This window comes from Hippopotamus amphibius, chromosome 17, assembly GCF_030028045.1.
Source record: "Hippopotamus amphibius kiboko isolate mHipAmp2 chromosome 17, mHipAmp2.hap2, whole genome shotgun sequence".
NCBI classification, from domain to species: Eukaryota; Metazoa; Chordata; class Mammalia; order Artiodactyla; family Hippopotamidae; genus Hippopotamus; species Hippopotamus amphibius.
In genome coordinates this window covers 27,359,249-27,386,941 of record NC_080202.1, presented here as the reverse complement: position 1 = coordinate 27,386,941, position 27,693 = coordinate 27,359,249, and the positions used below count along the sequence as shown (strand labels likewise).

At 48.8% G+C, this 27,693-nt stretch overlaps 1 protein-coding gene across 1 annotated transcript; it reads right to left on the bottom strand.

Annotated features, from left to right (window-relative positions):
* Nucleotides 1–95: 95 nt before the first annotated feature.
* TRIM25 (tripartite motif containing 25) lies at nucleotides 96–22,295 on the bottom strand. The gene is made up of 9 exons (XM_057716281.1): nucleotides 21,587–22,295; nucleotides 16,644–16,739; nucleotides 13,595–13,828; nucleotides 11,352–11,523; nucleotides 9,674–9,739; nucleotides 6,448–6,474; nucleotides 6,028–6,111; nucleotides 5,850–5,948; nucleotides 96–4,216 (listed from the first exon to the last, which is right to left on the bottom strand). Exons 1-9 carry the CDS (start codon nucleotides 22,181–22,183, stop codon nucleotides 3,687–3,689), a joined length of 1,905 nt encoding a protein of 634 aa, XP_057572264.1. The 5' UTR covers nucleotides 22,184–22,295; the 3' UTR covers nucleotides 96–3,686.
* Nucleotides 22,296–27,693: the final 5,398 nt, after the last annotated feature.

Sequence of the window (27,693 nt, the reverse complement as noted above, 5' to 3'; positions counted from 1 at the left end):
AAGGACACTCCAATTACTGGGGAAATTCCAAGGATTTAGTATCTCTCCATCAGGAGCAAGAAACAACAGCCAGTCAAATTATAATACAACAGCCTCAAATCCACACCTCCCACAATTTCTACCCCTCTTCAAACAAGGATAAAATCCATGAACAGGGCCCACTGCTGGCTGGTTTTTGTTTCATTTTTTAACTTTTTATTATAGAAATTTTCAAACAGAGGCAACAGTAGAAGGAATAATACAATGAACCCTCACATTTCCATCGTTGTTTCCCTGATGACCCGACTGTGGTTTATTTACCTTTTCACTCATACCCGTTCCTTTCCTCCTCACCCTCATCCTCAGATTATCCTGATGCAAAGTCCAGAAGGACATCCTATCTGGCTGAGATTTCTTTGTCAAAAGCTTTCTGAGGGGCTGCCAACCCATGGCAGCCTCAAATGGGCTATAGTTCTGCTGAAATCTCAATCTCCAGGCAGCTGGGGGGTGGGGGGAGGCGCCAGAGGCCCTTGGACACCTCAATGGTTTGAGACAGTATGACAGGTAAGAATTACTTTCTACACACACTGCCATGTGTGAAACAATACCAAATGCTGCTTTATTGCATTCAAAGTTTCTAAGGCACGTCCGCCAGCCTTGGCCCTCGTATTTCTCATGGGTTTCAAAACATCTGTGCCTACAGCCCTGATCATCTCCAAAAGAATCAGCTCTTAAAAATATAAGCACAAGAATATAAGCTTAAATACTAATTAATTAAAATCAGTAGGGGGTGGGGCAGAATAAGGCAAGGAATAACATATAATTATTAGCTATAGATCACAGACCCATTTCAAAGTAATTATAACAGGGGAACCAATCAACCAGCACTGGAGTAATAACAGTAACTTGACCCCAACTTTTAGTTTATCACGCCAGAGTGATTGAGACAGCCCCTGATACCTGGGTTGGGAGAGTATTTTTATGTCTGTGTATCTGGGAAGTTCTGACCCTCCCCCAGGGTACCAGGGGCATCTAAGGAGGCAACTCCTCTATGATGGGATGGCAAGAGTGGTGAGTGTAATCATCCAATACCTCCCCATCTGACTTGCTCTGCCAAACTGGAAGTCAGATGAATACAAAGTTCCCCCCAACTCTAGGACTCTAGTGTGGGGCACCGGGCCCACAAGGCAAGGGAGGGGATGTAAAAACAGAATGGTTTGAGACAGCAAGGGTGTACCCAATTCACGTCTCCAAAGAACCCGCACAGGGTTCGGCTTGGGTCACCTGCCTGCCTCTCATCAACAGAGGGTCTCATGCTTCCCTTTCCTGAGCTGGATAACCAATCATCAGGGAACAGCCCTCTCGGCTGCATTTCTGCAGAAAAACAGGAGCAGGACCCACAGTATAATCTTCAGCGCTCTCTTCTCAACCCAGCTGTTTCCCAAGTATAAACTTGCTTCTAACAAGGCTTTGGTTTCCAGAGACCAATGAGTATCTTTTGGACCATCACCAAAAGCTGAGAAGAATCACCAAAGAACTTTTCTTCCCAGTAGCAAAGGAAGAAAACTTTAAAAAAAAAAAAAAAAAACAACCAAAACATCCCACACACATTTCATCTGCTGCCGGGGGATCTTCCCTACAAAGATGATTTCTCTCCCAAGGAAGTGAAAGTTCTTGTTGGGAAGTGACACAGCTCAACATATCTGTCAGGAATATCAAGTGCTCTGGGGCTGACACGAGTGTCCCAGGGGCCCAGCACAAGACCTGAGATGCTAACTTGTCAAACATCCACATGGAAAGGCCTGGGGTCCCCATCTCCAGTGGTATCGTTGTCCCTTCCATAGCACAAGGAGCCTGACCTCAGCGCTCCTCTTGGGAAAGCCCAGAGCAGGACATGTTTCACCACAAGAAGTTACATTTCCCACACTTTGGGGATGAGAACTTACATCCTGGCAACGTCAGGATATAAGGCACTCGGGAAATTCCAGCAATCCATTCATCCCCCAGTGGACTGGGGTTATTTTCCTTGCACAGAAACACCGAAGGAAAAATAGCCCCTTGTGCTTAAGCCTGGCCACTTGTTTCCTCCCTGGTCCTTAAGTCTTCTTGACCCTTTGCCTGGTCAATTCCTACATCTGAAGCTGGCTCAAACGAGGAAGAGAGTAGAAAGGGCTAGGGCCAGTGACAGGCCTCTGACTCACGCAAGGACCAGTGCTGGGTTGAACAGGAATGTTGCTGTTTCCCATGGACCTGCTAGAAGGCCCTTCTGGCCACAGATAGGCACCCCAGCAGATGACCTGGTATGGTCCCTGAGGTAGCCACACCTGGCATGTGTGCGTGGTAGCAGGCTTAGCTGACCATTCAACGATGCTGGCCAAGGTGGTATCTCCACCAGCCAGTGCAAAATCTCACAACCCAGGGAATGGAAGCTATCACTGAGAAGAGTGATCAGTAAGAAGGCAAGATGCTCTAACAAGAGCAAAACCACCAACTGCAAACAGTCAGGGTCCGTCTTGCCTAGTGAAGACCCTTGCCCCAAAGCCTGGGCTATGGGAACAAGGCTCCATGGCTTCAGCCAAGGCATCTCTGCTGAGATGCCTTTCATGATATATGGGAGTGGGAGGGGTTTCTGGCCACATGGGACCTGGGTCACCGTGACCCTGAATCACAAATCCAACACAGGCTGATTCAGATTATGGTTTGAAATCTTAAGACTAAAAAGGTTCCTGTTGGACTAAACATTTTAAAACCATGGATGGGGCAATGAGGTCTAAGACAGGAAGGGAAAACAGTGGAGGAAAAGGACATACTTCTTTGGGAAATTTTGGTCTGAATGGAGACCTGTTGTGGGTTGCTTCTCTCAAGCACAGAAAATAACCAGAAGTCTAAGCATTCACCCCAACTCCCACATGTAGGTAGTGGAGAGTAATATTGAAATTCAATGACTTTGGAATTTTTTAAAAAATCTATAGAGTTGAATAGCTCTACAGAAGAGTCATCAAAACTCCAAGAGCTGAAGGCTATTCCAGAGAGCAAAGAGGCAGACACCCAGAGGCCTAAGGAAGAATGCACAGTGGCTACAGATGATTTCCAAGTGGAGAGGGACACTAATGACTTCACTTCCTAAAGCCCCGCCCAGCTGCCCAGCAGCCTGGAGATCTACCAGAACAAGGAGGGGGGGGTGTTATCCTGCCTGCTGGGCATCCAGCCTGGAGATCTACCAGAACAAGGGGGGGGGGATGTTATCCTGCCTGCTGGGCATCCAGCCTGGAGATCTACCAGAACAAGGGCAGGGGGTCATCCTGCCTGCTGGGCATCCAGCCTGGAGATCTACCAGAACAAGGGCAGGGGGTCATCCTGCCTGCTGGGCATCCAGCCTGGAGATCTACCAGAACAAGGCAGGGGTGTCATCCTGCCCGCTGGGCATCCAGCCTGGAGATCTACCAGAAAAAGGGGGGCGGTCATCCTGCCTGCAGGGCACCAGGAAGTGGGAAGCTTCCTCACCCATAACAAAATCACTGCCCCCCCTTTCCTTGGCCAAAGCCATCCTCTTATCCCATCTCTCCATCCTCCCACCCTCCCCAGCTCCCCTCCCACCCTTCCAGCCCTTGGGGACGCTCAGGAAGCTCTCCGCGAGTTCCACCTGCAGCCTTTTCACTAGAGCCCTGGGCACTGCACAAGCCGTCAGGCCGAGTTCTGCCGCCTGACTACTTGGAGGAGCAGATGGAGAGCGTGGCACCTGTGGAGAAGAGCCAGAAGGCCGGGTACAGAGCTTCGGCGAAGTCCACCTTGTACTTGTACAACACGTGGACCCTGTCAGCCACGGCGAAGAAGATGACGAAGCCATGATCGCAGTTGAGAAGCACCCCGACCCGCGTGGCTTTGGTGGAGGGCAGGGTCTTCTCCACGTTGTTGTGCCAGGCAGAGATCTTGGTGTTGAACCACTCCACACACCAGGAGGCACTGTTGCGGCCAAGCCGGCTCTCGGGGCCCTGCCGCTCCATGCTGCCGTAGCAGACGCCCACCCCACAGAAGTTGTTCTTCTGCAGCTCCACCTCCCAGTAGTGGATCCCTTTCTTGTAGCAGTGCAGGCCCAGCACCTGAGAGCAGTATGTGAACCTCTGGGGATGTGGTCGGTAGTTCTGGGATACGTCAGCCACAGAGGCTACAGTGTAGGTCTCAGACAGAGCCACCTTGTTGTGGGCTGTGTTGTAGTCCAGGATGACTTTAACAGCATCTAAGAAAGCATCAAGGAATCAATGACAAGGAGCCCGTCGTGCTCTCACTTTTACTCCTTTCCCTAACTGGTAACATTTATTCATTTGTTTTATCCATCCATCCCTCCATCCATTCATCCACCCTTCCATCCCTCCATTCATTCTGTCCAGCCAGCCAGACATATTTCCACCCCTCCATCCATTCACCATCCATCCCGCCACCCCTCCATCCATCCTTCCATCCATCCATCTGTCCATTCATTCTGTCCAGCCAGTCAGACATATTTCCATCTCTCTATGCATCAATCCAGCCATCTGTGCATCTATTAGTCATCCATCTGTTTGTCCATCCCTCCATCCAAAACCCTGAGCTTACGCCAGATCCTAGGCAGGATGCACAACCATGAGCCAGACACGGTGCCTGGCCTCGTGGCGTTCACACTCCGCAAGCAAGGCAAGCCCGTCAGTAACAACACTGCTAGAGGGCAGGCACACTGCAGGAGGGACACAGCCACGGGGCAGAGGGTGGGGAGAGCGCAGGGGAACACTTCACAGGCGGACTGGATTCGGAGCCGAGTGACAGGAAGATGAGAAGAATTAAACAGAGGAGAGCGGAGGAGAGAGGAAGGCTATGCTGGGCAGAGGGGACATTGAAGGCAAACACGGAGTCCCGAGCAGGGCAGGCGCATGCTGGGACCTGGGGAGGCTGGGCAGTGGGAGTGCAGAGGCCACAGCAGGAGGAGAGGGACACGTGGGGTCCAGCTGTGGGGTCTAGCTAAGGGGTCTAGACTTTAACTGGTGGCAGCAGGGAACCGATCAAGCTCTGTAAGCACAGCAACGACCTGAACACAACCCTTGGTTAGGACACAGCATGGCCTCCGTGCCCTTCCCGCCACACTTCCAGCCACTTCTGGCAGGTCTGAAGACTGAGCTGAGCTGAGTACTCGACCTCCTCCCCAGGACACACCCATCTCTGCCCCTCCACTCACTGGGGACCCTGGACCAGTGGGAGACCGCAGGGCAGAGAGGGACAATCTCTAGCTTGGGAACTTGGGAAGCTAGATACCGGGCTTCTCTGCCACTCTCTGGCTCGGTGGCTCAGGGAAGAACACTTTGCCCCAATCTCTGGGCTTCCCCCAGGGCAAAATGAAGAGCCTGGGAAAATGTCCTCTAAGGTCCCAAATCCCTAGAACTTACTTCCCCTGCTTACAAGGCTGTACCACAGGGCGCAGTGGGCTCCCACAAACGTGGCTGAGCACTGCCACCAGTGGCTTGGCAGCAGTGACCACCAGCCCAGTGCCAGGCTTGGAACTCACACAGGGTCCCTGAGGGCAGGAAGCTCCGGGGAGGTCGCCCCGAGAACCAGGCCCCCATTGCTCCCCGCCACCAAGCCCACTGCAGCTGTGGGGAAAGGAGGGCCTGAGCGTACGCTGCAGAGATAGGTTCTGGCCACTGCATGGAAGGGAGCACGAGTGGAGGGTGCACTGTGGGTTAAGCTGTGGGCAGGAAGCCCCTAGGCTGGCCTGGAGGAAGGAACTCCCAGCACCTGCGGGCTGGAACCAGAAGGCAAGCAAGCAAGGGTGTGACAGAGCAGAGCACGGCAGGGCAGAGGCTGACCAAGCTGGACAGAGGCAAGGGCCAGCAGCTACTCACACTCCAAGAGCTCAGGCCTGGACTTGGTGAGGAAGTTCTCCAGCACCTTGGTAACGAGAGACGCAGAGGGCGGCTGCTCCGCGGGGACTTTGGCTGCAGCTGGATGAAGAAGAGAGGGTTGTTTTCCCGAACAAACTCAGAGCGGGCACCCCGCCGCCCCTGACCCACCAGAACTCACCCTCCTGGCCCGTCTGTTTGAGATCCACTACGTGTTCCGGGGCTCCGAAGGTGGGAAGCTTGGCGGGTAAGGCAACGGCTGGGGCAGAGGGAGGAGAGGCGTGAGTTGGGACACGACAGAGTGACCTGGTGGCCTGTGCTCCCTCCCACGCGGCCTCGCCAGACCTGCTGCTACAGACACACACCTGGACAGCCAGGGCGACACGAATGAGTGCAGCCAGGGCGACCGTCACCCCATTGGTCTTAGGCACTGACACCTGTGCTCCCCTCTAAGCCCAGGCCCAGATGCCAGCACAGGACACAGTCACGGAGCCCAGGCCCATCACACACCCCCAAATTCATGGCTCCGCTTTCCCGGCTGGCATTTAGTTTTGCACTCGGGCACTCCAGAAACAAAAAGATGCAGAAATGCATAACTTACGAGGTTTCTTGGGTTTCTTTTCGTCTTCTGAAAAAGAAATTTTTCAGAATCAAGATATTTTAAAGCACAACACAATGACACAATCACTGCATGATGTAAAAAGGAACGAAACTGGGACATATGTAAGAGACATCAATGGACCTAGAGACTGTCATACAGAGTCAAGTGAGTCAGAAAGAGAAAAACAAATATCGTATATTAACACATATATGCGGAATATAGAAAAATGGTACAAATCAACCGGTTTGCAAGGCAGAGAGACACAGATGTAGAGAACAAACATACGGACACCAAGTGGGGAAAGCAGGGGGGTTGGGGAGAATGAACTGGGAGATTGGGATTGCCATATATACATTACTAATAAGAAAAAATACCAAATCATACACTTTAAATATATGCAGTTTATTGTATGCCAATTGCATCTCAATAAATGTTCTTAAAAAAAACAAAACCAGTCACTGCATGAACGTGACCCATACAAACAAAGCTAGGATGTTTTAACTTGAAAAATATAAGCGGTCAACAAGCAAATTAATCTACAGTGATAGAAACCTGAATCATGGTTTTGGTGGGGAGAGGCTGACTAAAAAGGAGCAGGAACGAATTTCCTGGTGTAAAGGAAATCTTTATACTGATCTGGGTAATGGTAACACAGACGCATGCATTTGTCAAAATTAATCTAACTGTACTTTTAAGATCTGGGCGTTTTACTGTAGTATTAAATCATATCTCCACAAAAGAAAAAATGCAAAAACAAACACACACACACAAAATCCACATAGGGAAACAGCCAAAAAAAGGGGCTTGCCAATTATCACAACAGTCTTTATTATTTTTGTGTGTGTATTTTGTTTTATTTTACTTTTTTAACTTTTTATTTTATATTGGAGTATAGTTGATTAACAAGGCTGTGTTAGTTTCAGGTGCACAACAAGATGATTCAGTTATAAATACACATGCATCTATTCTTTTTCAAATTCTTTTCCCAATTAGGTTGTTACAGAGTATGGAGCAGAGTCCCCTGTGCTCTACAGTAGGTCCTTGTTTGTTATCCATTTTAAATAGAGCCACGTGTACGAGAAGACATCGGGATTTAGTCTGTTGCAATATGTGTAGTTGAAATATAGGAAGAAAATTCAGCTTTATACGTTGGTCGTTAGAAAAGGAAGGTGTATTAGATTTTTTTTAATAATACACAAAAACTCAATAAGTGGTAGTTTGTAACATGGAATCAGAAACCATATCAAAAAGCTTTTCATACTGTTAGATTAAAATCCCACAATAGTCTTTTTTTTTTTTTTTTTTTTTTTTTTTGTGGCACACGGGCTTAGTTGCTCCGCGGCATGTGGGATCTTCCTGGAGCTGGGATCGAACCCGTGACCTCTGCATTGGCAGGCGGAGTCTTAACCCCTGCGCCACCTAGGAAGCCCAAAAATCCCACAATAGTCTTTAAAAAGTATCTGTGCGCCTGTGGGAACTGAGTTTAGCTAAAACAACTGTCCTCAAAGCGTGGTCCCCACACAAGCAGCATCAGCGTCGCCTGGGAGGCTGGAGGGATGCAAATTCTCGGGCCCTCCCAGACCAGCTGAGGGTCTGGGGTGGGGCCCAGCAGTCCGTGTGCTACAAGCCCCTGGGAGTCCCACGAGCGCTCGAGTTTGAGCGGGCTAGAAGACTTCGGGCTCCCTTTTTGCCACCTCCCCCACCACTGAAATGAAAAGGCGGTGCTTTGAATCTTAACCCTGCCTGCCCGCAGGACCCTGTACATCCCAGACCAGCCCTGCCCTCTCCCCACCAGACCCTCCCTCGGCCCCACGTGCTCCCCTGGCTGCCCCTTCCTCCCACTGCAGAGCTGTATTTCTCAGGAGGCGTTTTCACTCTCCCCATCTCTCCACCTGCTCCTCTCCTGCCCACTCCCACTGGACCGGCATCTTGGCAGGACCCCGGGCTATGACCTTGGCCTTGGGCACAGGGCTCCCTCCCCAGTCATCACAATGCTTAAGAGCCTCACCCACACAGTGATGAGTCCACCCCTTCTTTGCCTGTTTCCCCACCTCAGCCTGATGCCAGCATCCACAGCTCACTGGTGCGGCAGAGTGGGGCTTATGAAGGGAGGCAGTGGGAAGGAGGCTTTCAGGGGCTGTGCCTGGAGAAGGACACAGGTTTACAGTACTTGTCACCTCCTCTTCCACCTCCCTCTTCACACACGGTGCCCGTCCACGATTTCAGGCTCCGCTGACAGCTCCCTCCGACACCTGCCCCAGGCAACCCAGGCCCCAACCCCACCCCGCTCAGGAACTGGTACCACACGTCTGCCTGCCAAAGACAGCCACTAAACACTAACAACAAGCAAACAACAACAAAAGCAGCCCAGAGTTCTCTCATTCCCCCAACCACCCAACAGGGGGCAGCCCTCCTCCATCCTCACCGACTTTTCGGCCAACAGTTCAGTGACATATGCCTGGCCTTTAAAGAGCTTTCACCACCAGTGTCCCATGTGAACCTTACACAATAATCCTATGAGGTGGACATCATTATGGTCCAAATTGGATGGATGAGGAAACTGAGGACCATTCTTCACCCCAGCCCCATCTCAACAACGGCGATTTCACCCCCAAGGAGGAGCAAAAATGGATTCTTACGGGGGCAGGGGAGGGAAGGATGAAAAACACTTGTATAGGCTTTTTATGTATAAAAAGCACAGTATATAAACAGATATACCACGTGTGTGGTGTTAAAATTTCATGAATGGGGGTGATTAGGAAAAAAGTTTCTAAAAGGGCCTGAGGGGTAGGAGCAAAGGAGGGGAATAATGGAAAAAAGGTTGAGAAGCTCTGTGACGGCAGAAACACACCCCAACTCAAGACCGAACAGCACTGGGCTACGGAGAGGCTCAGCCTCTGCTCACGGGGCCGCCCCGCGTGCTGGGACCCAGGCGTCATAAATATTTCTCAAGACAGGCCAGCTCTGGTCACCCTGCTGTGCCAGGTGGTCGCAACGTCCAGTGCTGATGGCCGGTCCCCCCGTGTGCCCTGGGGGGGCTCCCGCAACAGCCCCGAAACCTCCCCTCAGCGGGGTCGGGCGGCACTGGCCTGCAGATGCGCCCGGGCCCGACGGAGCCTGCGTGGGCTGTGACCCCCTGGAAGGAGCCGTGACGCCCGCCGGTGCCTCCGCCCAAGCAGCGCCAGCCACAGCCGCCGCTGCCATGGGCAGAGGTGGGGCTACTTACTTGGGACCTTCTTCATAGGCCGTGTGGGTTTCGGTGTATGCGGCGGGCCATGTCCTCCAGGGTCCCCTGTGCCAAAGAAGAAGTTAGTTTAAGTGGCTCTTCCACTCCAAGCCTACAGGAGTCAGCCTCGCTGTGGGCGAGTCGGGAGAGGGCTTACAAAGATGATGTCTGCCGACCTTCCCCATCCGATCATTTACAAGCACTAGAAACAAGGTAACAGAAAGACACGCGGCAGGTTCCCTCTTCTCTGCCTTAAAATGTCGTCGGAGCGGATGGAGTCTTTCCTCCACCAGCACTCAGCTCCACGACCTCTGAACCATCGGTGAGCTTTGGTTGCTTCCAACGAGGATGACGCCCCTCCCTCGCGGTGGTGAGGTCAAGATGCCTGGATGGCGCGGGACGTGACATCCCTCTGGTTTCTCTCACCCCTCCGTCCCCAGACTAGTGACCACTGACATACCAGGAAAACAAACACGCAGCGCGACTTCATCAGCGGCCTTCCCCTCCACGTGGCCCTTCTCACCTGCTGCAGAGGCCTTTCGGCAGGGCCACTCGGCTCACCAGGCTGGGAGTCAGGCCCGTCCCCTGGACCCCACAGCAAAGTTCCAGCACACGCCAGGCTCTGGGCCAGGCGCTGGCGACAGTGTTGGATGAAAATAGACCCAGCCCCTACCCTCACTGATCACAGTCTGGCGGGACAGACAGACGGGAACAACAAGGAAGAGTAAAAGGACAGGTGTGCAAAGGGCCCCGAGGGATGATAAGGACCCTGGGACCTAGCCTGAGGAGCAGGAGTGGCAACAGGGGAGGTTTGCTGAGAACTGTAACATTTCAATTGATCTCTGAAAGGTGAGAGGAGTCACCTGGTGAAGATGGAGTCTGAGCCCTCTAGGCAGTGGGGGAGCGTGTACAAAGGCCCTGTAGCAGGAATCTTAACATGTTTAAAGAACTGACTATAGAGGAATTGTATGGGAGGAGAGGGGACTCCAGGGCTGGAGACACAGACGGGGCCTGACTGGGCAGGTGTTTGACAGCCAGGGTCAAGAGTCTGGCCTGGATAAAAGCAATGGCAATTCTCTGAAGAGGAGGCAGGGGAGAAGGTGCCAAGAAATCAAATTTGCATCCTGAAAAGCTCTCTCCAGCTGCGACAGGAGTGTGTGCACAAGGACTCACTAGGAAGCTGCCACAGGTGATTGCAACAGACAGAAGGCAAGTGGTGGCTGGTAGTGAAACCAGCTGAGTCAGGAGACATTTAAGAAGCAAAATCTGACAATGGGTTGGTTATAAGCAGAAGGGGAGAGGGTATCAAGGAAGAATTCCATGTTTCTCTGACACCCAACCTAGCCATTTCCCTACCAAATAACAATGACAACCCAGAATCCATTCAACCCATCTGAACCAACCTCAGACTCAGACAAAAAAAAAAAAAAAGCCTATTTAAAAAGACCAATCATAACACCCAGCCCCCAAAAATATTTCAGGAAGGATGGCCACAGTCTCAGGATGAGGCAAAGACTCCCCACTACCTCCTCGATGGAGGGCAGATGTTTTGTAACCCCTGAAACTCAAGCCCCAATACTCCAGGTCAAGATTATTTCTCTCCCACCCCAGAACACTGAGGGGACCCATCCCATTTCAGAGGTCCTGGTGGAACGCATGGGAGGTTGCTAATGGTTACCTGGGACGGTGAGCTCCTCAGGCTTCTTGTCCTGGGTCTGTTTGAGGTACCGCTTCAGCTCATTTTTGAGCTCAGAGGTGCCCTGACAGACACCCTTTATCAGCTCATGATTCAGCTCCACCTTGGGGACGTAGACTGGCTTTGTTGTGATTCCTTGCAGTTTTGCTGCTTTCTGCAACAAGCCAGGGGGTTAGTTCAGGCAGCTCTGGTGAAGCCAGGGCCCAGGCTCGGGCCTCATGAACCCTGGGAGGAGCTCCCCAGTGCCCATGGGCACTAAGTCTGATCAGCCTCTCAAATCAGAGCCAGAGGATGCTGGGGGTTAAAGTGCCACTTTAAGACACAGTGATCTGGAGCTGGAAGGGCCCTCAGAGATCACTCACCTTACAAATGGGAAAACTGAGGTTAAGAAATGACAAGTGTCCTGCCAGGACTTCTGCCAACTAGTGGCAGGGACAAAGCTAGAACCCTGGTCTCCTGACCCCCAGGGATAAGCCCTTTTCCACCCCTCCAGCTGTGGCTGAAAAAGTACAGGAAGCTCATCACCATCTCCATCCCTCAAGGACCAGCTCTGAACACATGCGCTAAAAACAGGGTTGCAGGATTCAGCCACACATCCAACGAGAAAGAAGGATCTTACAGAAGGTCACGAACTTGGAGACCAAATCAAGTCACATGGTATCAAAAGGCCCAGATGTGGACTCAGAATCCTTCTGGGAGAGCTCGAGGCAGCTAGGTCAACAAATAGGAATGAGCACATGAGATGAAACTTAATGCTGTCCAGCCTAGGTGTGGCTAGAAGACCCTGCACAGAGAAGAGAAGATTCCCGGGCATCCTCTCCCTCCTCAGGACCTGAACGTGAATCTGGGCCTTGGAGGTGTCAAAGCAGCATGTCACCCAATCAATGGGGCTCCCTGGGACACCTGTCGTGTGTCAGGCATTCAGCCGTGCACTGGACATGCCAGGAGGATGAAGGACCCCGCCCGAAAGGAGCTGACAGCCTTTTTTTTTTTTTTCTGGGCCTTGCTGTGTGGCATGCGGGATCTTAGCTCCACGACCAGGGATTGAACCCACGCCCCCCACCACATTGGGAGCATGGCGTCTTAACCACTGGACCACCAGGGAAGTCCCCTGACAGCCTTGGAAACAGACATGAAAACAAGCACATCTACAACAACATCGTCATGGGAGAGCAGAGGCAGGTACAAGGCTCCGGACCACCAGCAATGGCAGAAATCCGAGGAAGATGCGGGAACCGGGGTTGCCCTGGACAGAGGACAGGGTTCACTAGGCAGAGGCCAGCCACGGCGTTCCCTCTCACCCTCCCTGGAGTGCTCTGCTGTGGTCAGAGCACAGGGCACAAGCGGGGGGCGGCTGGCAAGAGATGAGGCTGCTGGCAAAGGGAGGCTGGTCACCAAGGGCCCTGTGGGCCCTGCTAAGGAACGTGAAGTCAGAAAGGGCGGGGAGGGGGCCTGCGCTGTAGAAAGACACTTCCAGGGGCCGTGCGGAGGCGGGATGGAAGGAAGCGGTGGCGGCCTACGCAGTAGGCAGCACGTTAGGATGGCCCCCAGCTTCCCGGCTGCCCCGGGTGCACACGCTATCCATCCTCTCCTCCTGAGTATGGGCACGACACTGAGTATGAACGGCTATTTCTCCAGTGATTAGGCTACACTGCACGAAAAAACTGAAGGGATGCTGCAGACGTAATTAAGATCCCAAATCTGTTGGTTTTGAGTTAATCAAAAAGGTGATTCTCCTGGGTGGGCCTCACTTAATCAGGTAAGATTCCTTAAAAGAGGAACTGGGCCTTCCTGGAGGGAGAAAGTCTCTGCTCGTTTTGAGGAAGCCAGATGCCAACCTGAAAGAGGGCCACACGGCGAGGACTCGCAGCAGCCGCTAGGAACTGCGCGCAGCCCCGGCTGACAGCCAGCAAGCACGTGGGGACCCCGGTCCTGCACCACGAGCGACCCAATTCTGCCAACAAAAATGTGGGCTTGGAAAACAATCCTGAGCTCCAGAAGGAAAGTAGCCTGGTGAGACCTGAGCCGTGCCCTGAGATAACAGGCAGGTGCTCTTCTAAGCCACTCAGTCTGTGGTAAGTTGTCATGAAATGTAAAAAACTAACACAGAACGTGTCTCGGGGGTGCTTCCCATGACCTCGTACAGCCCCAGCTCCTCGAAGGGCCTGCTGCACCTACAGTTAACATCATAACGCTCAGCAGAGAGAGTATTCGACACGACCCACCTCCAGAAACTCATACTCGTCCCCGTTAGTCAGGGCAAGCTCCACCTCCTCCTTCAGGGTCTGGATCTCACTCTTCTTCTTGAGAAGGATCTGGTAAATGCTGTCGAACTTGCTGTGGACCCTCTTCTCCTCTTCCTTGATCTTTCGTGCAGCGCTGGCCTCTGAGGCATCAATGAGAGCCTTCATTTCCATGTATTCTTGTCTAAGCTGGTCCATCTTCCTTTGCGCAGCCTCCTGAGAAGCCAAAACAAGAAGGCATCCATCAGACTGGCAAAACAGCTAAGCCTGAGATGTGGAGGGCCAGGAACTCTTACCTATACTTCGTGGGAATACAGATGGATGCCACCACTCTGGAGAGCAAGATCTGGTGAATTTGAAGGTGCTCATTCCCTATGACCCAGCAACCCAATCCAAGGAACAGACTATCGAAAAAAATCTAAGACACCTGCCCCAGGGACACACAAGAATGCTCTAAGCAGCACTGTTTGAATTAGCAAAACCCCGGAAACCACCTGAATGTCTATTAATAGAAGACTGAGAATTATTCACAGGATGGAATATTGAACAGTAATAAGGGGAAAACATCTTGTAGAAGAAGACACACAATATGATGCTCCCTACATAAAGCTGAGAAACACACAGAATAGTAGTATTTGTTGCCAAAGGAATGCATACAGATATGGAATTCATACATACATAACACGTACATAATTTACCCATAGGAATGCACAAATTCAGGATACTGGTTACTGGAAGAGAGGAAGGGGATATAAAAAGGGAGAAGCAAAGCTGGGGCTTTATCTTCCTCGGCAATATTTTATTTCTTAAGCTGGAAAGCAGTTCATGAGTAATTTTTTTAAAAGGTATGAAGCTGCTCTAGAAAATCTCCTCTAGAACTGCACTATCAACACCACAGCCTCTTGCTACCTGTGGCTACAGAGCACTTAGAGCACTTGAACCAAGTGCTCTGTAGTCCAAGTTAAGATGTGCTATAAGTGTAAAATAAAAGGAATAGGAAATATCTCATTAACACTTTATACTGATTAAAATCATTTGGATATACTGAGTTAAATAAAATAATTATTGAAATTAATTTCATGTGGTATTCAAATTAAAGTTATATACAGTATAAGGCTCACTTTACATTTCTACTGGACAGCACTGCTCTAGAAGCTGCAGTTTTCACTTTACATGTTGGGTAACCTCGATAGCTCAGAATCAAACATGACAAACGGAAACACACATAAGAGGGACAAGGAGACTGAAATTCAATTATTTCTTTTTTTTCCTTTTCTTCTCTGTTTTTCTTTTTTTGGCTGCACCACACGGCATACGGGATCTTAGTTCCCATGCACCCTGCAGTAGAAGCATGGAGTCTTAACCACTAGATTGCCAGGGAAGTCCCGGGTATTCAATTATTTCTTTAACCAAAACTTTACTCTGCCACTTCCAATGTGACTACTAATGTCCCCGAGTACTCATCATCCTTCTTCTCCTGTAAGTAAAAGAACACCCCTGGAGTTTAGATGGGCATGTCGCCACCCAGCTGCAGACATTTCCCAGCATCCCCTGCAGCTGGGTTTGGTCATGTGACTAAGCTGCTCCTGATGCAACAGGAGCAAAAGTGGTAAGTGCAAGTCTCCTTCCCTGTTCCCCTTCTCACAGGCTAGAGGAAAGATGTAATGGTGACCCAGCAGCAACCAGAGAGATGAGGAAGGGTGATAAGAAGGAAAGATCCTGAACCCTGAAGGATGCCATGGAGCAGCGCCATCCCACTAGCTTGGGTTGCTCAGGTCTGGCCCTGAACTGTCACAGTGAGCAAAATGAACTGCTATCTTATTTAAGCCTCTGATTTGAGGGGCATCTTTGTTACTGCAGTTTATCCTGCCCCGCAACCAATACAGGTATTTTCATGTGCAGCCTTCCATTTAAGCCTCATACTCACCTTTGGAAAGAAGTTGTGATTGCTTCACGTAGATGGAAAAACTAAGGCTCAGAGATCTGCCAACATGACCAAAGCATCGCAGGCTAGTATTCTACCCAGATCTCATCTAATTAAGCCACAGCTGTGGCAATAAAGCTGAATGCTGCAGCTCCAGACCAGGAGGTTTAAAAATCAAATCTTTCAATATTGTAACCTTATAAAAATTGTAAAAACTAGAGGGAATATCCCTAATTCTACCACTCTAACACTTGCACTACTATTCCTTTACTACATTTCCTTCCAGTTTTTTTTCCTATACTTCCTGTAATGCATTGAATGATGGTCCCCAAAAAGATATGTCCACGTTTCAGAACCTGTAAATGTGATCTTATTTAAAAAACGAGTCTTTGCAGATGTAATCAAGCTAGGAATCTTGAGATGAGATTATCCTGGATTACGCAGGTGAGCTCTAAATCCAATAGCAAGTGTCTTTTTTTTTTTTTGGTCGCTTTATTGCTTTGCCAGGCAAAGGGAGACACACCCAGGCTTCTGTCTCGAAAAACTATGTGTCTCTGCAAGTGTCTTTATTAGAGACAAAAGAGGAGAAGACACAGAGGGAAGAGTCCACGTGAGGATGGGGTAGAGACTAGAGTGATGCAGCCACGAGCCAAAGAATGCCTGAGCCACCAGAAGCTGGAAGAGGCAAGGAAGGATTAAGGAGTGTGACCCTGTCCACACTTTGAATTTGGACTTCTGGCCTCCAGAACTCTGGGAGACCGCATTTCCGTTGTCATGAGCCAAGTCTGTTCTGGTGGCTCTAGAAACAAATACGCTTTTTAAAAACAAATAGATGCAACTTTTGCTTCCTGTTCTTCTCCCACCTAAATCATAACCACTTTTTATGTAACTATGTTTTAACCGTAATTTTTAATGGTTGGGCTTTGAATGTGGGAAGGATCTCTCTGGGCACATAGCTTTCCGCACGTTTTGCAAAACTGAAGTTGAATTCCGGCACTGTGAGTGACCCCGACACGAGCCTTGTGGAGGCCAGAGGTGAGCCTGACCTCCCCGGCGGCAGACGGAGGCCCCAGGGCTGGGCTGGTGGTGGGGAGCCCTGTCACTCACCCGCATGTCCTGCTGCCTGGCTCTCACGTCCTCCAGTGCTTTCGATGCCCCGTTGATCTGACTGTACATGACAGTCAGTTTATGCCTCAACTTGTTCTGCGGAGGAAACAAACTGGGTAAGAAAATACCTCATCCTAGCCCCCCACCAGCACCCGACACCAGGGACAGCCCTCGAGTCTATCTCACAGGAGTGTCCACCATGCCAAGTCTCACCTGCTTGTACCTGTTGGAAGCATTCTGCTATTTACTGCCTCCCTTCATCCTTTCAGGAAGACGGGACAATAAAGAAGTTACAAGTATAGGATCTGGAGCCAGACAGACCAGACTCGATTCCCAGCTGTCCAACTGTCTCTCACTTGTTTCTTTGGCCATGAAACAGACATCAACACAACTGTTCCCACCCCGCAGGGCTAGTAGGAGGATGAACTAGAGCAGTGTAAGTCCTCAGCAAAGTGCCTAGATCTTAGCAAGGACAATTGTCCTTAGTAAATGTCAGCTTGGATTTAGCTAATGATTTAGCTTCTTCACTAGCACCCATTTTACAGATGATGAAACTGAGGCAAAGAGGACCGCAAGGTGGCCAAGCTCACATGGACAGACAAGCTGGGACAGCTGCTTCAGTAAGTGGCAGATGGGGTTGTTCAAACCAAGCCTCCCATTGCAAACAACCAGAAAATCAGACAAAATATTGCGGGAGGGGTATCTACTAAAAACTAATGCGGAGCTAAGAAAGCAGGGAAGGATTACATAGTTAAGATCCAGAAGAAGGAAACCCGGAGAGATAAGCCTGGTATCGGGGGTTGTTCTCCCAGGGTCATCTGCCAGTTCCGGAAGATAGCTGGGAAAGCCTCTGTCAGCCTCGGAGAGGCAGGGGGACAAAAATCAGAGTCCAAGGCTCACCTGATAAGCCCCACAGGCAGAGACCTCCAAGGGCGACACCCTGGGAATAAGGATGAACCAGCAATAAACCAGCCCATCGACAGCTCAGTCCCTGAACTGAACTAAGGTGATTCAGAATTGCTAGGCCACTAGCCACCTTCAGATACAAAAGTAAATCAGGCACGATGGAAGCTAATATCACCTGAGGCCTCTTAGTACTGCCATACATTTTCAAAATCAATATCCAAATTTCACCCTACTCAGGTGAAATGTTGGGGCACAGAAATGGGTAGGAAAATCACCACCACCACCATAATGGCAGCTAGTGTCTTCATGTACTTACTCCAAGCCAGGCGTCATTCTAGCGCTTTCCATGTATTAACTATGTAAAGCTGAACACAACACTAGGAGGTAAGAGGTCATCGCCCCTTACAGATGAGGTCACTGAAGCACAGGGTAATTAAGTGGCTTGCCCCAGGTCACACTGCTATTAACTGGTGTTACGAGATCCTGATATTACAATTACAGACTTGTGCCCAAACTGAGCACACAGGGAAATTCTAGGAAAAAAATGTACATCCCCTAACTAGCTGGCTCAACAACACTCTGGCCCTCCCTTCCTCTTCCTTGCCTCTCCCACTCCAGTGGACACTCCAGTGACCTTGACTCTGGATTTGAACCACCCAGTGACAGTCACATGTAAAGGCCGGAAGCAGAGACCAAGGACACAGCAACTCAACCCTAAAAACCGAAGTCCCTGACAGTGTTTCAGATGTGACCTCTGTTACAATGCCCTGTGACCTGGCCTCTAACAGTGGCCAAGATAAACTGTAGGCCAAAGGCAGAAGGCCAGGCCCAGGCAGATCCGGCCTCACAGGTCTCAGGGCTGGAAGAGACCTCAGGACACCTGGGGGCTGCCAACTGTCTTACCTCCAAGACCCCCTCTTAGTAGTACACCCCGAGCCCTATATTTTGAAAGATTTTACCCACCACTAATCAAATGCATACAACAGTTCCCTGATGGCAGACAGGGGCCCACACGGCTATAGACAAAAGAAAGCTACCCAAGGACTTTGAGAGCAGGGACAATTCCCTAATCAAGGGTAGAAACCTTTTCGAAGTTCTGAGGATCCCTTCATAGACTTGAGGACTTGGGTCCTCCACGCGGAGGCACCAGAGTCCTGAGTCCACCTCACACCAGTGACCAAGCCAAGCAGGACTGGCTCTGCCGCCAGTACCGACCAGCAGCAGGGCTGGAAAAGGAGATGGGCTAAAGGACTCAGCAAGCCAGGACAATGGGGGTAGGGGAGAGAGGGCAGGAAAGGCTCGTGAAAAGGATTAAAAAGCCAAGTGTGTATAAAAGTGCGTACACATAATCTGGGCGCAGGCTCCAGCTCTGGGCCCTGGAGGCTGAGAGGGAGCTGGGGCCCCAGACCAGGCTGAGATAGGTCCTTCTGGCCCTCCTCGCCTTCTGCCTCCTGGATGAGAACTTCTGGAAGGGTCTTTCAACAGGAGCCAGGCTGCCCTAGTCCTCATGCCCACGCATCCTAGGACAAAGCAGGTCTGGGCACCTAACACCTCCACACAGCAAACTCTGCTCAGGGCCTTTCTGAGTAACAGCAATGACAGCGGCAGCTCTGTGGAGCATTAGTGAACTGTCAAACACCATTGATGGGCCACCTCATTTAACCCTCCCACAGCCTGCTGAGATAGGTACTAGTGTTGTGCTCTTTTATGAGTTCCCAGCTAGGAAGCACAGCCAGAATTCAAACCCAGGTCTCAACATCCAGCTCTGGTCCGAGCCCGTGTCAACCAGCCTGACCCTGGGCAGCCACTACCCACACAGTCCATCTCTCTGGAGAGGGGAGGTGGGTAGGGGGAATGCTATTAATTCCATTTTATGGATGAAGAAGATAAGGCTCGGAAAACTCAGTGACTTGCTCGGAAAACTCAGTGACTTGCCCTGAACCACAGCTCATGTGGGGCAGAGCAGGGCTCCAGGCTCCGAAGGCCAGGCAGGTTCTTTCCTGTGACAGGTGGAGACCCAGGTGGGCTGGGCCTGAGATGACTGTACCTCCGAAGTCAACTGTCAGGCACTGCCTGAGGTCTGGCTCCTGGGACTCAGGGAGGAAAGTCCACAGAAACGCAGCTCAGACTGGAGAAGCAGACCAGGCCATAGAGGGGAGAACCCGGACAGGAGCAAGGCCTTCACCCTGGCCCTGGCGGCACTGCAAACCTCCCACAGGTCCTCATGTCTTCTTCTTTGTTTTTTTTTAATTTTATTCTTTTATTTTTATTTGTTTTATTTTATTTTATTTATTTATTTGTTGCTGCACAGAGGCTTTCTCTTGTTGCAGTGAGCAGGGGCTACTCTTCATTATAGTGTGCAGGCTTCTCATTGCAGTGGCTTCCTGTTGCAGAGCATGGACGCTTCAGTAGTTGTGGCACATGGGCTCAACAGTTGTGGCTTGTGGGCTCTAGAGCACAGGCTCAGTAGTTGCGGCACGTGGGCTTAGTTGCTCCACGGCATGTGGGATCTTCCTGGCCCAGGGATCAAACCTGTGTCCCTTGCATTGGCAGGCAGATTCTTAACCACTTCACTACCAAGGAAGCCCCTCATGTCTTCTTTGATGACATGAGGACAGCCCTTGTCCTCCCTGACAGGGCTGCGAGAATGAAAGGGAATCAGGCTTCCCTGGAGCTTAGACTGATACAATGAAAAGTAGTTATGTTACAGGGAAGAACAAAATCTGGCTATATGTTGGATCTATTTCTTTTACTTTAACCTTGCTTCCCACTGCTTTTGTTCACTAAGAGGATGCTGTCTATACATAATGGCTTGCCTGGGGGAACCCTGCCCCTCTGCCTGAATGTTAAACCACAGTGCCCTCGTTCAGGAAAACATCCTGACCCTGCCCACCTGTAGGTGGCTGCAAGAAAGAAGAATTAACACATCCCCTCCCTGAGACTGGCCATTCCAGGGGATATTTGCAAAACTTATGGCCTTTTGGCTTTACTTCCTCACCTCCTCTGCCTCTCTGGTCTATAAAAGAAACTGACATGCAGATCCTGATAAGATGGTCTTTTTGAGACACTAGTCTGCCATCTTCTCGGTCTGCCGGCTTTCCAATTACAGTTGCTATTCTTTGCCTCTCCCGATTTACTGGCCTGTCGTGCGGCAAGCAGAGCAAGCTTGGACTCACCTTTTCAGCCTCTGCTTCGAGTCCACAGGGGGCAATTATGATACCCAAACCACTAAAATCATCAGACCCAGCAGGCCCTTTAGCAATGAATCCACCTGGTCCCACCTCCTTGCTTTACTGATGAGGACCAATCCTGTGCTTTAAAAAGGTGCAGAAAGGATAGAGGGTGCTACGGTGCAAGAGCTTGGCTGTGCATCCTATCCAGGGATTCCTGGGACTCTACCCACTCTCCCACCCATAAAGATCCTCCCTGGTCACTAGAAGTCTCTGCTCACCAAAGGCTTTTTCTCACATGACCTCCAGAACGTCCTATGAACTCTGCGGACGTGGCTTTGAGGCTGGTCCATGGAGAGAAACAGCAAATGTGGAGTCAGACCCACTGGGGGCCTAAAGCTCATTTGGCCACTTGCGTTAGCTCAGGTTAAATTAAATTCTCAAACCTCCATTTCCTCAGCTGTCAATAATTATACCCACCTCCTGGGTGCTACCCAGATTTATTGAGAGAACAGAGGTAACCTCCAGCACTCACATCTGATGTTCAAAACCCTCTACTAAATATGTCAGATAAGTGCTAGGCTTAAGGCAAGTAATGCATCACCTGTGTCTTCAGTGGTTCCTCTGCAAAACAGGTGAGTGGGGTGGGGGTAGAGGACATGGACCACCAATGACAGAGGAGGGCTGTAAGTTCTCCCAGCCCCTTTCTACCTGGACACTGGGGATCCCCCACCCCATCTCAGGCCCAGCAAGACCCATCCCCCGCACCCAGGTGATCCAAGTGGGCCAAGATGCCCACAGTGGTGCCCTCTGCACAACCCAGCAGGCCCAGGGTGCCCCTCTGCGCCCTTGCCCGCCGCCCCCTACCTCCAGGTTGGTGCTGGCCTGACTCAGGGGCGCAGGCGAGCAGGTCTTATGCTCCACCACGCAGATGTGACAGATGCACTCGCTGTGCTCCGGGCAGAAGAAGTCCCGCAGCCGGTTGTGCTGGGGGCACTTGCGGCGCATCAGGTCACGGACGGGCGGCTGCAGCGGGTGGTCCCGGAAGGCGGGGCTGTCGAGGTGCGGCTGCAGGTGCTCCTGGCAGAAGGAGGCCATGCACACCAGGCACGTCTTGACGGCGGTCGCCTGCAGGCAGTGGTCGCAGGCCACCTGGCCGGCCGGGCTGGGGGCGGCGGCGCGGGCGGGCGGCGTCCAGTCGTCGGGGAGCACGGGCTGGGCCTGCTCGGCCTGCAGGAACTGCTCCACCACCGCACACAGCACCGTGTTCTTGTGCAGCTGCGGCCGCGTCTGGAAGCCGGTGCGGCACTGCGGACACAGGTAGGGCGCGCCCTGGACGGCCCACGTCCTGTCCAGGCACGACCCGCAAAAGTTGTGGCCGCACGGCGTGGTGACCGGCTCCTTGAAGGGCTCCAGGCAGATGGAGCACGACAGCTCCTCGGCCAGGGGGCACAGCTCCGCCATGGCGCTCCTGGGGGAGGGAGCCCGACAGGACGCGCGGGGAGCCTGGCCGCGTCTGCCGCGAGATCGCCGGGAGGCCGCCAAGGAAACGAAACCTAGCTGCCCGAGGGGCGGCCCCCCGGCCTTTCAGGAAGTCACGTGGGGCGGGCGGGCCCCGCCCCGGCGGGGCGGGGCGGGCCGCGAGGGGCCGCCGGGGAGCTCGGGTCGCTGAGGTCCGAGTCGCGAGGTGCGTACCCTGGTGGCTCCCGCGTGCCCTGGGCGCGGGGCTCCGGCTTTCAGGCGAGCCTCGTGACCACCAGGGGGTACTTGCGGCCACTCTGCGGATGGGGAAACTGACGCCTCATGTGGTGAACCTGGGATCCCGGGAGTGACGGGGCTACTGCCCCAAAGCCCCTGTAGGTGCCTTCCTTCGGAGAACTCATCCAGGCCGGAACTGGACCCACCGCTCCCGCGAGCAGGGCTGTCTTATCAGGCCTTTAAAGGATAACTGCAGGAGCAGTAAACGACTGACTGCCCTCTTTTTTTTTTTTTTTTTTTTTTTTTGTCCCCCAGTGGTTCCTTTCTCTTCCCTGGTCCTGGGCTCTGGCATATTGCCAATGCGAGCTCTGCAGGCTGGAGCCCATGGTCACACACTCAGGCTTCAATTCGGTGATTTCTTTCCATGCTGCTGATATAACATGCTTTTTTAATTTTTTTTTCTCTCCATTTCTACATTACTGGAGTTTGAAGACATCCCAGTTTAACACAGGTTTCCTCTCACACACATACATGCACCGTTGCACGTGCACACACACACACAAATGTAATTTTGAAATGTTTTTCTCAAAATTGTTTATTTAGGTTTATTTTCTTTCATTTATTTTTAGCTTTGTCTCCCTCCCTGCTCTGGCCTGGGTGCAGGATAAGTGGGTGTACAACAGGGGAGAAGTGTTCAAGAGAGGGAATGGGTGGGCAAAAAGAAAGGTAGTGTTTTGAGAGGAGTAAGCTGGAGTTTGCTTAGGGGATAGGATGGGCAGCAAAAGGAGGAAAAGTAAATGCTAATAGTGACCACTACCATATGGGGCACCTGCTGAGTGCCAGACAAGTCACAGATAGCCTTATAATCTCTTATAATTCTTGTAAGCACTAGCAGACAGAAGTCATATATCCATGTTACAGATGAGGGTCACGTATTTTATACAAAATAGGACTAGGTACTAGCCCAAGATTGCTTTATTCAACATCCTAATTTCTGCTTTCCCTAATTCTTTTCCTCCAGGACTCTTTACCCCATTTCTTCTCTTTCATATTGCGTTGTTATTTGCATGAGAAAAAGGAAGACAGAAGAATGAGGAGGGTAGGAAATTAAGATTTATTTAGTATCTCATTTAATTCTCCTACTAAATCTTTGAGGTATAATTATCTCATGGTATAGATGAGAAAACTGAGGCTTAGAGAAACTAAAAAACTTGCCTAAGGTAGTGGTTATTGGCACCCAAACTGATTCCAGAAGCCAAGCATTTCCTACTATGAAATGCTGCCTTCCCCCCATGGGAAGCACTTTCCAGGAAATGAACACTTATGAAATCCCTGCTGACCTAGCTCTTTGGGGTGAGGTGACCTGACTCAGGCCAGAAGGCTTGTAGAACTCTCCTTCCAGGCAGAGAAGGCTGATTGGTCAGTGAAGAACACTAGGAGGGACATACTTTATGTTTATTAAATTCCATGCAGTAAGTATTTACTAAGACCTACCTAAATACATTCCATTGTGGTTAGAGAATATACTTTGTTATTATTTCAATCCTGTAAATTTATTGAGACCCAAAAGTGATCTATCTTTTTATTGGTTACTATTTGCGTGGTGTCTCTTTTTCTGTCCCTTTACTTTCAACCTGTTTGGGTCTTTGAATCTAAAGTGTGGTTCTTTGGACAGCATGTGGTCAGATTATGTTTTTTGTGCATTCTGCCAATCTCTGCCCCTTTTAATTGGAGCATCTAATCCATTTACACTAAATTACTAAAAAGATAGGATTTACGTCTGCCATTCACTACCTATTTTTATGTCATATCTTTTTCGTTCTTCAGTTTCTCCATTACTGCCTTCTGTGTTAAATATTTTCTAGTATACTCTTTTTTAATTCCTTTCTTATCTCTTCCAGTATTCTTTCTGCCCTCCTCTCTCCTCTCCTTAAAGAACTCACATCATGTGTATGTTGGTGAGCTTGTTGATATCTCGCAAGTGTTTGAGCCTCTGTTCATTTTTCTTCATTCTTTCTCTTTTCTGTTTCACAGACTGGATCATCTCAGTTGATCTATGCCCAGATTCATGAACTCTTTCTGATGTCTGCTCAAATCTGCTGTTGAGCCTCTCTTGTGAATTTTTCATTTCAGTTACTGTGCTTTTCGACTCCGAAATTTCCATTTGTTTCTTTTCAAAAAATAAGAATAATCTCTATTTCGTTACTGACACTCTGTTTAAAGAGACCTCATTCTCATGCTTTCCTTTATTTCTTTGGACATGATTTCCTAATATTCTTGGAACATATATCAAGTAATTGATTTAAAGTATTTGTCAGGAAAGTCCAACATCTGTGCTTACTCAGGGACAGTTCTGTTGATTTTTTTCTTTCTTATATGGGCCATGTTTTCTTGTCTCTTTATATGTATCATCAGTCATCATTAATTTTTTGTTCAGAATTGGATATGGGCATTTTAAATAATACAGTGTGGCACTGTGGACACCAGATTCCCCCCTGCCCAGGGTTTCTTTCTTTTTTTTAATAAATTTATTTATTTTATTGGCTGTGTTGGGTCTTTTTGGTTGCGGTGAGTGGGGGCTACTCTTCGTTGTGGTGCATGGGCTCCTCATTGCTGTGGCTTCTCTTGTTGCAGAGCACAGGCTCTAGGCACGTGGGCTTCAGTAGTTGCAGCACATGGGCTCAATAGTTGTGGTGCAAAGGCTTAGTTGCTCCATGGCATGTGGGATCTTCCTGGAGCAGGGATCGAACCTGTGTCCCCTGCATTGGCAGGCAGATTCTCAACCACTGCGCCACCTAAGAAGCCCTGCCCAGGGTGAATTTGTTGTTGTTATTTGTCAGTGACTTTTCTGAGTTAATAACGTAAAGTCTGTTTTCTTCATCATGTGTTTCTCTAAACTCTCTTCTTGGTTAGCTTTGTGATCAGCTAATAACTAGATAAGGATTTCCTTAATGCCTAAAACCAGTAAGTTTCCCAGTGTTTTCCAAGGGCTTGGAGTTATTTGCAGACTATTGGTTTTTAAGACTACCAGGGAGCTAGGGTGGGGGTAACGGGAAAAGATCAGGTTAAAACCTCACAAAGCTTGCTGTTCTTACCAAGATTCAGCCACTTTCTTTGAATAAGTGTTTTCTGAATTGTGGCAAGCTTCTTATTAATTTACAGAGTTCTGAAAAATCTGATCCTGACAATTTTTGCTAGTTTTCTTTTATGGAGGCAGAGTTTTCAGAGGTCCTTATTCTGCCATATTACTCTTTATAATGTCAGTAGAATCTGTAGGAGTAACCCCTCTTTCATTCCTGATATAATTAATTTTTGTTTTCTTTTTTTTTATTAATCCATCTAATTGATATTAATTTTTTCAAAAAGCCAGCTTTTGGCTTTAATTTTCTCTGTCGGCTCTTTGTCATTGATTTCTTCTCATATCTATTATTTCCTTCATATACTTTTGGTTTAATTTGCTCTTCTTCAAGTTTCTTAAGTTGGAACATCAGATCATTATTGTTCAATTTTCTTCTTTTCTAATATAGGTGTTTAAAAGTACGAATCTCCCTCTAAGCACTGTTTTAGTTATATTCCACAAGTTTTGGTATGTGTGTTTTCATTATCATTTCATTCAAAATATTTTCTAATTTCCTTTATAATTTCTTCTTTGTAATTTCTTTATAATTACTTATAAGGATATGGCTTCATTTCCCAATATCTAGCACTTTCCTGGATATCATTTTTAATTTAATTATTATTAATTTCTAATTTAATTCCATTTTAGTCAGTTCTACTACCTCAGATGTTAGTCTTTTGAAGTATGTTGAGACTGACAGGATTTTAATTTCTTCAATATGAATATGCATTGTCTATTTCTCACTTTGTATTTGTCCATTTTCCCCCCATGTATTGTGAAGCTTTATTATTAGGATTGAATTATGGATTGAATTATATCCTATTATGGATTGAACTATATCCTTGCAAAATATATGTTGAAGTCCTAACCCCTGGTATCTATACATATGACCTTATCTGGAAATACAGCTTTGCAGATATAATCAGTTAAGATGGGGTCATTACTGTGGGCCCTAATTCAACATGATGTGGGAGAATACCATGTGAAGACAAACACAGATGACACTGAAGGCAGAGATTGAACTGCTGTAGCTGCAAGCCAAGGGACACCAAAGGTTGCTGGAAAATCGTCATAAGCTAGGAAAAAGCAAGAAAAGAGTCTCTCTTACACATTCCAGTGGAAGCATGGCCCTCTGATGCCTTGATTTCAGTCTTCTAGCCTCTAGAACTGTGAGAGAATAAATTTTTAAGTCTCCTATTCTGTGGTACTTTGTTATGGCAACTCTAGGAAACTAACACAAGTACATATACATTAAGGATTTTGTATATCTCTTATTATTTAACCCCTTGAAAGTCCCCCTTTATCTCATAATAATCTTTCTCTGAAAATCTACTTTGTCTAATAGCAACATAGTCACACTAGTTTTTGTAGTACTTGCATTGTATAGCTTTCTATCCTGTTAATTTCTGTTTCTCTGTGTCTTTATGTTTAAAGAGTGTCTCTTGTAGACTGAACATAGTTGGGTCTTGCTTTTTTGTCCAGTCTGACAATCTCAGCCTTTTGATTAGAGTGTTTAGTCCATTTGTATTTAAAGTACTTATTGATTTTAAGCATACCAAAACACTACTTGTTTTTCAGTTGTCTCCTTAGGGTTTTTTCCTCTTTTCCTCTTTTCCAGTCTTCTTCTGGACTAATCAAATATGCTGTACGTCTCACTTTCATTTCCTCTTATTGGCCTTTTTCCTATACTTTTTTTTCTTTTTTAGCTTAATATATATATTAATATAATATAAAATAATTACACAATATAAATACAATACAATATAAAATAATTATATTGGAGTATAGTTGATTAACAATGTTATCTTAGTTTCAGGTGTACAGCAAAGTGATTCATTTATGCATATACATGTATTTATTCTTTTTCAAATTATTTTCCCTTTTAGGTTGTTACATAATATTGAGTGGAGTTCTCTGTGCTATACAGTAGGTCCTTGTTGGTTATCCATTTTAAACAGTGTGTACATGTCAATCCCAAAATCCCTAACTATTCCTTCTTTTTATTATATTTTTGGTGGTTGTTCTAGGGATTATAATATGCATCCTTAACTTATCACAGTCTATTTAGAATTTATGTGTTAAATGAATGAATATACAAAATATGAGAATCATTAAATTAAAATTTTGTTTACCACCTCTTTTGCTCTTGTTGTCATGT